This window comes from Typopeltis vanoorti, chromosome 17, assembly GCF_054136105.1.
Source record: "Typopeltis vanoorti isolate ZY-2024b chromosome 17, IOZ_Tvanoo_1.0, whole genome shotgun sequence".
In the NCBI taxonomy this organism is placed as follows: domain Eukaryota; kingdom Metazoa; phylum Arthropoda; class Arachnida; order Uropygi; family Thelyphonidae; genus Typopeltis; species Typopeltis vanoorti.
Window position 1 is genome coordinate 37,428,768 of NC_143565.1, and position 13,175 is coordinate 37,441,942.

The 13,175-nt window shown below is 33.7% G+C and overlaps 1 protein-coding gene across 1 annotated transcript in view; it reads right to left on the reverse strand.

The window, feature by feature from the left end:
* The window catches only part of Abca3 (ATP binding cassette subfamily A member 3), a 524,972-nt gene that overhangs the window by 132,438 nt on the left and 379,359 nt on the right, over window positions 1–13,175 (reverse strand). The window contains exon 18 of the mRNA XM_090407639.1: window positions 2,542–2,818. Coding sequence (XP_090263765.1) covers window positions 2,542–2,818 — 277 coding nt within the window. The remainder of the gene's footprint in view (window positions 1–2,541; window positions 2,819–13,175) is intronic.

A 13,175-nucleotide genomic window follows, 5' to 3' on the forward strand; every position in this document is an offset into this window, starting at 1 on the left:
AGATATAATTTATGACCTTTGGATTATAAGTATTTGATGATCAGAGGGTTGCAGAGCTGTGAGCATTAATGTATGCTAAACTTTTCTAAAATGATAAATGACATACTAGAATATATAGAGTAGAATACTTAAAGAAAAATTGAAAATACAGTGAAAAAACATTATTAAAGGATGCTCTACAATGGATATGAGTTTGAAACAGCTGTCAGAACAGTGAAATCGTACCAAAATGAACCAATAGGAGGCAAATATACGGGTGCTTTGCGCATTCATGGCTCCTTGAAGGTTGGGCTAGGGCAACTTGTAGTATGGTGGAGAGTGTATTCCCGCAAGCTCTCTGGTCAATTTTCACATAAAACTTTTATAGTTTCTGTATTCGGCTTTGAAATGATGTTGGATTTAATATCCACGTAATTTATATACTTTTGCATCGCCGAAGTGAAGCCTTTTGGCTCTTTTTCTTAGTAAATACTTTACGCACTGAGTGAGAGTTCGCTTACAGAAAATGCACCTCTCTGACACTTCAAGTTTCCTAGTACTGACAGTTTTTGCTCTCTTCAGTTTCTGCCTGGTCTCTGACGAAAACCAATGAGCTTTGAAACAGCTGTCAGACCAGCAAAACCTTATCAAAATCAACTAATAGGAGGCGAATATACAGGCCTTTGAGTGTTTGTGGCTCCTATAAGGTCTGGCTTGTAGTATGGTGACGAGTGTATTCCCGCAAGCCCTCTGGTCAATTTTCGAAACAAAACTTTTATAGTTTCTGTATTCGGCTTTGAAATGATGTTGGATTTAATATCCACTTAATTTATATCATCTTTTTTATGAAAAAAACATTTGACAAAGTAAAAAGATATATACTGTTTGATATATTACAAAGAATAAATATCCCTAATATTTTACTACATGCAATATTAAATATATACAAAGATAATGAAATTAAAAAAAAAATGAAAAAATGCCTGAAAAACAATCTATAAACCAAGGAGTAAAACAGGGATGCTCTCTGTCTCCAACAATTTTTGATATTTATACCAATGAAATATTAATACGGTGGAGCACCTTAAATAATCCAGGAATATTATTACTAATCCAGGAATATTATCAGTAATATTATTACTGACCATCTGCAAATAATAATCCATTATTATTTGCAGATGGTCAGTAATAATATCAGATAAGGAAGATAACTTACAAAGTGCAATATATAATTTAAACATTACAGTTGAACAGTTTGAAATGAAAATATCCATAGATAAAACTAAAACAATGACATTTTGTCAACAACTCCAGTTAGAAGTAAAATAGTCATTAATCTGTAAAAACTTCAAAGTTTTTACAGATTATAGGTCTGATACATAGAACACTCAATCCAAATATTGTACAAAAAAAAAAAAATGTTTGGATATATACAATACTTAGCAGTGCCTACATATTATATGGCAGTGAAATTTAGGCAATAAACAAATAAGATAAATAAAAAATAAAAAGTGAAATGAGATTCATGAGAAGAACTGCAAAATGAACAATATTAGACAAAAAAAGAAAATAAAAATAATTTAAAAGAATTAAAAATAAAATCAATAGAAGAAATACTAAACAAAAAATTGGATAGTACATGTAAATCGAATTGCTAGCATCCAATATCCTAAACAATTAATAAAATATATACCAGTTAGAAAGAGAAAGCCAGATAGACCTCAAAACAGGATATTAGATGGATAATGAGACCATGAACAGATCAATATGGGCTATATCTATAATTAGTAAGTTTTAAAAGAGGTAAACCGTGGGTAGACATATCGGTACACAATAAATAACGGAAAAAACTCATGTAGAAAGATTATTTATTAGTATAATTTTCGCCTGTGTGTCACAGGCATCTTCAGTACATTAACTGAATGTACTGAATACCTCCTGCTCATTGAGGATTATTAAGTTTGTAATGATTCCAGTCTGATGAAGATGAAACACCCTTATATAACTGAATACTTGAACAATGTCATCTGAAGATGCCTGTGACACACAGGTGAAAATTATACTAATAAATAATCTTCCTACGTGAGTTTTTTCCGTTATTTATTGTGTACCGATCTATAATTAGTGTTATGATGATGATAAATTACAAGAAATTGTAGGATCAAAATGAAATGTATTATGCTTATTTATTCCAGAATGAAGTTGTAGTTAAACAGAATATACTGCATTTTGAAAACTAGCCAGCTAAGAAGTTCAAAAGAGGTAATTTTATAAATTTCATTTAATCTTCTCATTATGCTAAGCTTGGTGGTCTTTCAGAATCTAAGTAATTATGATATGCCAATATCATAATTACTTAGATTATGATATGCCAATATATCTGTTAATTGCATGCATTTTTCTGCCTCATATGTCTTGATGAAACCCTCATGTCTGGGAGAACAAAATAAAATAATATATATGTGTGTGTGTGTGTATTCCATAGACTTTATTATTTAATTAATGATTGTAATTTTAATCTGAGACCACAAATATTAAAGTGATGATGTATTGTATTCTTACCTTGCGCACTTGGAGAACTGAATCCATCAGTTTGAAAGCAATAGAATATCAACAGTATAAATAAACAAGGTACTAGGTAGTTGATAAAATCCCACAAGAATGTAGCAAACCAGAAAGTGATTAAATTAACACCACTCACTCTTTGCAGATGTTTTGATTTACTAGATCTCTCTCTTACAAGGAAAACTGCAAAACTAGACAATAAAAATGACATTCCAAACACTATATTTTGGGCTATTTGGTAGGCAGCAGCTCCTTCATTCTGTTCAACTAAAACCTAAATTAAAAACAAAAATAAAATTCGGTTATAAATAACTAATTTCAAGAATATAGAACATTATAAATTAGTCATATTGGTTATGACAATAATTATATATTCTATTAATGACTTTTGATAACTATAAGGAGACAAAGAAGTACAGTTAATTTCAAAAAAATTTTCTAACGAATCATGCACATTTTGAATTAGACATACTTAGGTAGAGTTAGAATGCCCAATGTTTTGATTTTACTCAAAATGAGCAATATGGAATTCTGACTATTTTTGTTTAGATAATAATCTGTTCAATTAAATTTTATAACAATGTTATTTTACAAGAACATCTTATAATAAAGGTGAGCAATACAACAGTCAAATGATTTAAGGAATGTATTACTTACAATAATGTAAATAACCAACCATATAAAGTACTTACTAATAAATGTTCTTTGATAATATATAAACGATAAACTGATCTAAATTTGGTGTAATGCTTATAACACAGGCCCAAGAGGCATAAGTAAATTCCAATAATGAACATTAATAGCAAGCAAAGCAGGATGGGAGAGAGATAGAGAGAGAGAGCATAATTCTGAATTATATCTGTAGCTGTGAGGCATCTGTTGTCTGTGTTAACTTGTGTGTGTTCTTGGGCTGATTAAAAAAAAAGGCATAAAAATATCAAAAAAAATTATTAATCGCTAAAAATATTAAAAATTAACAGTAGAAAATTATTATACAGTAACTTCTTACTATTGCTAACTCAAAACAGAAACCAAAGAAATATTTTGCATAGTGAGCAAATTCATAATAATGGTGTTTGCTGGTGAGCTGATTAAAAAACTTTCAGAATAAGCAGAAAAATGAGTAAATATAATAGACAACAGAAAGAAGGCATACATTGTGGAAGATTGGCGAATGCATGTTTTAAATTTATACAGTGACTGCCAAAACAAAGTGAACTTGATGCAATGTCAAACATTCCTCAACTTATTTACTGTCTTCACACTTACTATAATCTCGAATCAAAAACTTCATTCTCTTTCTAAATGGCAGAGATGGCCTATTCTTCTGCCCTTATTTTTCTTCTACTCTATTTTAAAAGTCTTCTATATTCATATGTTATGTGCCATCCAGTCATTTTCAACACTTAGTGATCTTCTGAACAAAGGCAGTCCATCCCATTCAGCCTCTTATCTGAATTTCAGTAACTGTAAGTTCAAGTTGATAAGTTCATTTATGTTGTCCATCCAACTCTTTTGAGATCTTCCTCTTCTTCTCATGCTCTCAATCTTCCCCAACATAAAACTGCCTTTTCCAATGATTAATCTGCTAGCATAATATGTTCCAAGTACATCAACTTCTGTTTAGCAATCATTGCCAAGGAGCATTATGTCTTTATATGCTAAGCTTTTCTTATAGGTCATTCTTGCAGTCTATGGGATTTTTAATAGTCTCCTCCACACTCACTCATAATTCAAATGAAGTAATTCACTTTGTCTTTCTTCTTAATAATTCAGCTTTCACATCTATATATCACAGATATAATAATAATAAAAAGAAGAAGAAGAAGAAGAAAGACAAAGTGAATTGATTCATTTGAATTAATAATAATATATCACTACTAGAAAAACATTACTTTGACAATTAAACTTTTGTGGTCTTACACATCTATCTTTCATAATTTTTGTCAGGTTTAACATAACTTTTTTTCCAATGACTATCCTTCTTTTAATTTTATCTTCAAATTTACCATCCTTTCTGATTCTGGACTCTAGTAAATCATAATTTTCAATGATTTCTGTTTTATCTCCATCTATTATGCAGATTTTATGCAGGATGCAGAATTTATGCTTGGAGAGGATATATTGTCGGAGGTGGAGGAAATAAGAGATCTGGGGTGATAGTGGATAAGGATCTGAAATGTAGGGGACACATAGCCAAAATTGTGAAAACAACACAAAGGCTTCTGGGAATGATGCAGAGGACACTGACTTGTAGAAGTAGGGAGATTCTTGTTCCATTGTATAAGGCTTTGATTAGGCCACACAGACTATTGTGCCCAGATTTGGTCACCTGGTTTTCAGAAGGATGAAGAGATGTTGAAGAGGGTCCAGAGGCGACTGACTAAGGTAGTTTCTAATCTCTGGAATGTCGAGTATGAGGAAAGATTGAGAACATGCAACTTGCAGAGTCTGGTGTACAGGAGGAGGGGAGATATGATAGAGATCTATCATATCTCCCCTCTGGAAACTGTATAAAGAGGGTGTGAGTAGGGGAATAAGAAGCAGGTTTTTTTCATGCAGAGTTGTGAATGATTGGAATGCCTTTCCTGAGAGTGTGGTGTCTGCAGAAAATTTGAGTGTGTTTAAAGCATGGTATGATGAGCTGTGTGTTTGATAAAAGGACCTCCTAGATGACTCTTTGACTCCATGGGGTCTTGGGTAATAATAATAATAATATAAATTCATCTAAACTGCGAGGAGCCATCACATTTGTTTTGCTGATGTCTAAATTAAGCCCAGCTTTGTAACTTTCCCTCTTAACAATAGAATCAACTGCTCCACATCTTCCTTAGTTTCTGGTATGAGAGTTGTATCATCTGCATATCTTAAATTATTATTTTTTTGGTACCAATCTCAATTCCAGCTATGTCTTTGTCTAACACTATAAATATTAAAAAGATAGGGTGATGTATACAATCCTGCTGCAACACTTTTTTCCACTCGAACATTGTTGTGCGAGGGGAAAAAGGAAATATAGATTCTTCTATATTAATATAGAAAGAGTAGAATACATAAACCTCAATGACTTATATATCCCAATCAATGTGCACAGCTTGGAGGGGGGGGGGGGGACATTGGTCAAAAAGGGAGTGCACATACCTAGTAACTGTACACAAAATTTTTTGCTTTGACAATTTCTAATTTACAATTAGTAATCTTTGAACATACTACAAAAAATTATACGATAAATCATACCTATCGCTTATTTTATTTAGTAATTTCTCCCAATGTCTCCACTCTAATATTAATCCAACCCATTCAAACTTAATATACTCTAATTTGTTACTTTTAACTTGCATGGATTTGCTAAACGGAGGTCATGTTTTAGTAATCTACTTACTTGTTACAATCAGGTGACTGTTTTCTTGGAGAGAGGAGAGGGACACAGTAATATACTAGGATTTTGCAAAGCTTTTGATAGATTAACGCATGATAAGTTGATGGTCAAACTAGAGATGATGGGGTTGGAGATTAGTGCATTGGATTGGAGACTGGCTATCTGATAGGTATCAGCAAGTTTTGTATGGGAGAGCAATATCCGGAAAAGGAAGGTCACTAGTAGTGTGCCTCGGGGGGGGGGGGGGACTGTTTTAGGACCATTACTGTTTAATTTGTACATTAATGATATTGATGAAGATTTTAAGATTTGGATGGAGATATTCGGTTGTTTGCAGATGATGCAAAGTTGGGATGAACTATGAAGAGTAGAGAAGATGTTGTGACCTTCTTACGAGAAGACAAGAATAAATTGAGTGAATGGCCATGGGAACGGGGATGCAAGTTTTCAATGTTGCAAAATGTAAAGCTTTAAAATTTGGGAAACAAAGATGGGATGTAGAATTTATGCTTGGTGGGGATATACTGTCAGACTCAGAGGAAATAAGAGATCTTGGGGTGATAGTGGATAAGGATCTGAAATTTAGGGGACACATTGCCAAAATTATGAGGCCAATACATAGACTTCTGGGAATGATGCAGAGGACACTGACTTGTAGAAGTAGAGAGATTCTTCCTTTCTTTTAGTGTTACATGGTGATCAGCATTCATTTTAGAAATTATGGACTTTACAACCGTGTTATAAATAACTATTTAATTTCCCGATTTTTTGACCTTCATATTAAGGTCATCATCTAGAGCAGGGCTTCCCAAACTATGGGCCGTGGCCCCCTTGGGGGCATAGGTTTAGTTGAGGAGGGGCTGTGAAATAATGAAAACAAATTTAAAATGTTTAAAACTAATTAAATTTTTTTTTAATCTTAAAAGAAACATATTTAATTTTTATTATTTATTTTTTATTTTTTATACTTTAATGGAAAAAAGAATCACACATTGGTGTGGGTTGACAAATTTTGCTTCCTGCATATTTTGGCACTTAATGAATATTAGTAAATATATGCTTATTCATATAAGTTTCATTTCAAAGCAGAAATCTAAGAATTGCAGTTTCAAATATTTCACCTGATCTTGACTTTTTGCGTAGCAGTATTGAAACATATCCATCGCATTAAATTGTTATTAAACTTCTTTTATGTTTTTAATTCTTTCTTTATTACTAATCGTTTTATGTTTCATATGCTTGTAATGCAAATGTACAATAATAATATATCTATCTATATAAAAATATGAGATAATGTGCCACGTCAAATGTGTATATAAGATACTAAAAATGCAATATTTGCATATGATTTTTGCAATATTCGCTGTGTGTTTTGTATCGTATATAAATATAAAAAAATATTATAATATATTTCTATATTACGAATTTTTTTTGAGAGAAGCCATGAAATATTTAAATTTTTCCAAAGGGAGCCTTGACATCCAGAAGTTTAGGAAGCACTGATCTAGAGTATATACAAATATATACTCAGGACAAGCTGAGTTACATTTCACACAGTATGCTAAAGAAACAATGATTTGATCAATGGTTATTCACCTGGCATGACCTCTAGTGAAAAAAAAATTACAGATAAAATTAAAGATTAATTATTTAGAAATTACATCAAAGCTAAATTCCATTTAAGATAACATAAGAGAAACATTCTTTCATATAGATAGGTGTTTCTTACAGTAACAATGATGTCCTATTTTTAACATGACAACTATTATATTAGATTTAAGATTATGGATTATTTACAGTCTTGTTTATAGTTAACTCTTATGGAGAAAGGTTCCGTAGGTAGAATATGTGCCTTCCATATGCTGGGGATTTTTAGACCATCATTATTGTTCAGATTAGGGTGGTTGATAAGAATCTCACAGGCTTCCTTAAATTTGCGTTCATACCAAGTTTTGGGTGTGATGTAAACCATGGAGTGTGGTGTCTGCAGAGATTACTACAGAAATACAACCTCAAAGCCACATTTAAACCTCCTGCAAAATTAAAAAGCTTACGCAACTCTTCCAAAGACCCACTCCCATTGCTGACCCACCCTGGTGTATGCTGTATTTATTGCACCTGTAATTTACCATATATAGGGGAAACAGGACACACAATTCCTATCAAACAAAAGGAACATAAACGACACATTAAATATAATAACTATGGCGAAGCTGGCCTTTCTGATCATGTCCTGAACACTATACATAGAACTAACTGGAAAAGGAAAAGCAGCAGTTGTTTACATCACACCAAAACATGGGCTGAACATAAATTTAAGGAAGCCTGTGAGATTCTTATCAACCACCCCAATCTGAACAATAATGGTGGTCTAAAAATCCCAAGCATATGGAAGGCACATATTCTACTCACGGAACCTTTCTCCCGAAGAGTTAGCTATAAACAGGACTGTAGATAATCCAGAATCTTAAATCTAATATAACAATCGCCATGTTAAAAATAGGACATCATTGTTACTGTAAGAAAACTATCTATATGAAAGAATGGTTCTCTTATGTTATCTTAAATAGAATTTAGCTTTGATGTAGTTTCTAATTAATTATTCTTTAATTTTATCTGTAATTATTTTTTTTTTAATATTTTCACTAGAGATCATGCCAGCAGAATAACTGTTGATCAAATCATTGTTTCTTTAGCATACTGTGTGAAATGTAACTGCTTGTCCTTGTATATTTGTATATACTCCAGATGATGACCTTCATATGAAGGTCGAAACGTCGGGAAATTAAAATAGTTATTTATAACAAGGTTGTAAAGTCCATAATTTCTAAAATGAATAGAAAGATCCTTGTTTTCCATTGTATGAGGCTTTGATTAGGCCACACATGGACTACTGTACACAGATTTGGCCACCTGGTTTTCTTAAGGAAGAAGAGATGTTGGAAAGGGTCCAGAGGCAACTGACTAAGACGGTTTCTGACCTCTGGAATGTCGAATATGACGAAAGATTGAGAAGATGCAATTTACAGAGTCTAGTGGATAGGAGGAAGAGGGGAAATATGAAGAGACCTACAAATTAGTAAGGGGTTGTTACTGGATCAATGTTGGAGAGGTTATTCCTGGAAACTGTATAAAGAGGGTGTGAGCAGGGGAGTGAGAAGCAAGTTTTTTGCATGCAGACGTGAATGATTGGGATGCCTTGCCTGAGAGTGTGGTGTCTACAGAGAATTTGAGTGTGTTTAAAGTGCAGTATGACGATCTGTGTGTATGATAAAAGGACCTACTAGATGAGTCTTTGACTCCATGGGGTCTTGGGTGATAATAATAATCTTCACTGAAAATCATGCCTAAAACAGCTGGAATGTTTTACTTGTTTTATAGGTTCTCCATTCACAATGCAGTTGATATTTTCAATGCCTTTGTCTTGCTATTGCTGCTTTTCATATGAAATTTATTACAACTGTTATTCAATTTAAGTCAGGGAATCTTGCACACTTGTTCTGGATATATTTAGAAGTATAACATAATCTGCATAAAGTAAATAGCTGAGATTAAGATCTCCAGTTTTAATACCACCACTTTCCTTCATATTGTGATCCATATAGATAATGAATAACAGAGGGGTTAATGTACATAACAGATAATATACATCCTTGTCTGTCACCAGATTTAACATGAAACCATCTTCCTGTACTTCCTTCAATTCTAACTGCAGATTTACAACTCAAATAAAGACAAAGTATTGCTTGATATAATGCCCATTGACACAATACAAATATAGTGTTTTGAATAACCTTTCTCTTGGTACCTTGTCATATGCTTTTTTCCAGATCTATCTATCTCTCTCACCCTTCCAGCTGATTCAGACGGGTTGGGTCTCCTCCTAATGAGGAATCACGGCAAAATAATGCAGCTGGCACGCCACTCCTCTGCTGCATCCCTAATGGAGATATTCATGACTGTAGTCCATGTGTGTTCACGGGGCCGGTTTGACTGCTTGCGGTATGAAAAAACCCCAGCTAAACTGGCTGAAAAACCCTACTGCCCGCGCCCAATACCGGCTAACTTGGTTTGGCTTAGGAAGATACTTAAGCTCCTCACAGCTCTGATGGGAATCAAACCTAGGACACTCCTTTCCCAGGCATATGGCTGTGAAGTGCACAGCCACTAGGCTAACCGCATGGACTTTCCAGATGTACTAAACTTAAATACAGATCTTTGTTATATTTCCATGATTTCTCAATTATTTGTCATAAAGTGAAAAATCTGATCCTGACAGCCTCTATTTGACCTGAATCAGCTTGCTCTTCACCAAGCTTCCTTTCCACAATCCTTCTCAATCATTTCTCAAATATCCTTGCATAAATCTTACCAGGAACATTCAGTAGGGAAATACCTTTGTAATTCTCACATTCAGTTTTATTTCCCTTTTTGTATATGGATACTATGAGAGCTCTACTCGAATCATCTGGAATCCATCCCTTTGCCCAGGTCTATTGAGCTATGCAGTGCAGCTACCTTTATCATCTCTAATTCCTTTTACAGCACTCCTTCCTCCATTTCTGAGATTTTTCAACAGCCTCCAGAATATTTTGCCACCTTCTTGATATTTATTTTTTTATGTTCTTACAAGTATCTTCCCATGACTTTTGTTTAGCTAGTTTTACACAGCGTTTAGCTTTCTTACATTTGTCTCTGGTTCCTCTAAGAACACAAGCTGACTTATTTGCCAAAATAAGTCAGCTTGTGTTCTAAACATTTGATCTGCTTTCTTCTTTACCTTCACTGCCTCATTAACTTCCTGTGTCCATCATGGAGTTTTGATTTTTCTATCCTTGCAGAGAACCTCACCACATGTCTCTCTGGCTGAATCAATCAATATTTTCTTCAGGATTTGCCACTAAATCTCCAAGGTTTGGTTCCTGTTTTCAAACTCTTTGTTGAATAATGTTTGTGTATTTTAGTTTACAGTTCTCATCTGAGAGTTGCTCAACTTTTATTCACTTTAAAATAATTTTCTTACATGTTCTTCTTTTCAATATGAAATTCGATTTTATCTTCCTTAGGACTAAATGGTGATCACTTCCAATTTCAAATCCTGTACGCTCTAGTGTTCTGCACCACCAAAAATTTCTTTTCTTAGTTCCTTGCCTCTTCTCTCCATGTGAATTTGTGCACATTTTTATGTTGGAACATGATGTTAATAATAACCAATCCATGTCCTGAGCAAAAATTCAACAGGTATTTGCCATTCTTATTAGCTTTGCTCCTTTCTCCAAATTTTCCCAAAATATTTTTGTTTGTCTGACAATCATTTCCTACTCTGCTATTTAGATCCCCAACAAGGATAACTTTACCTTTTTCATTGTGTCAGTTGCTTTCTCTAAAGTCTCGAAAAATTCCTCCACTGCTTCCTTAATAGAACCTTCTGTGGTACCACAGACAAAAATACGTCTCCTTGTCCAGTTCTGCATTCTGATATTTTACCACATCACTCTACTTGATATTGCTTCCCTGATTATTATTGCCTGAATATAACATTTTGTATTTATTGCTCAGAAAAATCTCACCAGATTTTGTCTTTTTTTGTTTCTGTCACCCCTATTATGTCAATCTGGTACTTATCCAATTCATCAGCTAGCTCCATTTCTTTGCCATTTAGGCTTCTTATGTTGATAGTACCAATCTTGAACTCTGGTGATGTTGAGTTAGGGTGTCTTTCAGGATTTGTTCCAGTGGCTGACTTTACACTGTTCACCCTGGTTCCCTGGCAAAAACAATGGGGGGGGGGGGCTTGTTGACTAACCTACCTTACATAAAGAAACAGGATGCACCATCCTGATTAGAAAAGAATAACACAAACCCTGCATTAAATATCTACATTATGTTAAAACAGGCATGTCAGACCATGCATTCCAAATATATCATAGAATTGACTGGAAATACATCAATTCCTGAATGCTGCACCCTTGTTTGAAAGAAAATTTAAAGAAGCCTGTGAAATGCTTAAACATCATCCAAATCTAAACAAGAATGATGGCTTAATTATTCCAAGAATTTGGAAGGTGCATCTTCAACCCATACAGCATCCAGAATAACCCCCAAACAGAAGAAAATCTTAATATGAGAGATCTTTAAAAATTGTTTAATGTATTTTGTTTTTTTTTCCCACCAGAGGTCAAACTAGAGTAATGATTAATGAACATTTAGATTCATTTTACTTTTGTGTAATTTAGGGTCATGTAGCTTGTATCCTGGACATATGTATGTTTTCCTGATAATGACCTCAATACCGAGGCCAAAACATTGAATGTTACTTTCTTAATGACAAGTAAAGTAATTATTCAAACAAGTGTGCTGTGTCTCCTTAAATTCTTCACTATGAATTCTACCACAGTGTAACCCTAAAAAAAATGTAATCAAAGTGACCAGCATGGTAAGGAAGGTAAAATCAGATTATGAGAAATTAATTGAAGAGGAAAGAAATCTCACTGAGGTTTTTTTTTTGTTGTTGTTGTTATGTAGCAAGTAGGAGAAAGAATGATTATGGAAGGATAACTTTAAAACTTTAATAAGTGCAGATAGTCAAGAGGTAATGGAGGTACATGAAACTGTTGAGCTATTGAGTTACCATTTGGAAGGGTATATCATCCAAAAGGTATTAAGGGCAAAGGAGACAGGAACTGATGCAAAGACAGTGGTTGATAAATTGCACACTGCAGAATTTGAATTTTCTGAATCTGAAAGCAAATACAGCTGTCTGATTGGATGGGATTTGGCTTGCATTTTAAGAGAATGTGAAGGGATACTGGTGATGCCTAGACTATTTAATTTAAGTCTCAGCTCTTATAAGTCCCAAGAAAGTGGAAGGAGAACAAAATAATTCCTTTGCATAAAGGAAGATCAAATCTGTGGTAGCAAATTATGGACCAAACAGTATTTCAAGAGTATTTGCAAAAGTACTGGAAAACTTAGTCAAAAAGAGAATTCAGGAAAGGGTGGATAAGAATATGGTACTCTAATGAGGAGTATCATACCCTGGCTTTGTGAAGGGTAGGTCATGCATTAGTAATCTATTAACGTTTTATAATAGGTGATAGCTGAGTTGGATAAAGGAAATGGCTACAAGATGATACTGCTGGATTTTACAAATGTGTTTGACAGGATACTATGCAGAACTCTATGCAAACTGCAAAAAATGGGAATGGATATGAAAGGATGGCTGATGGACAGATATAGTAGTATATAGAGG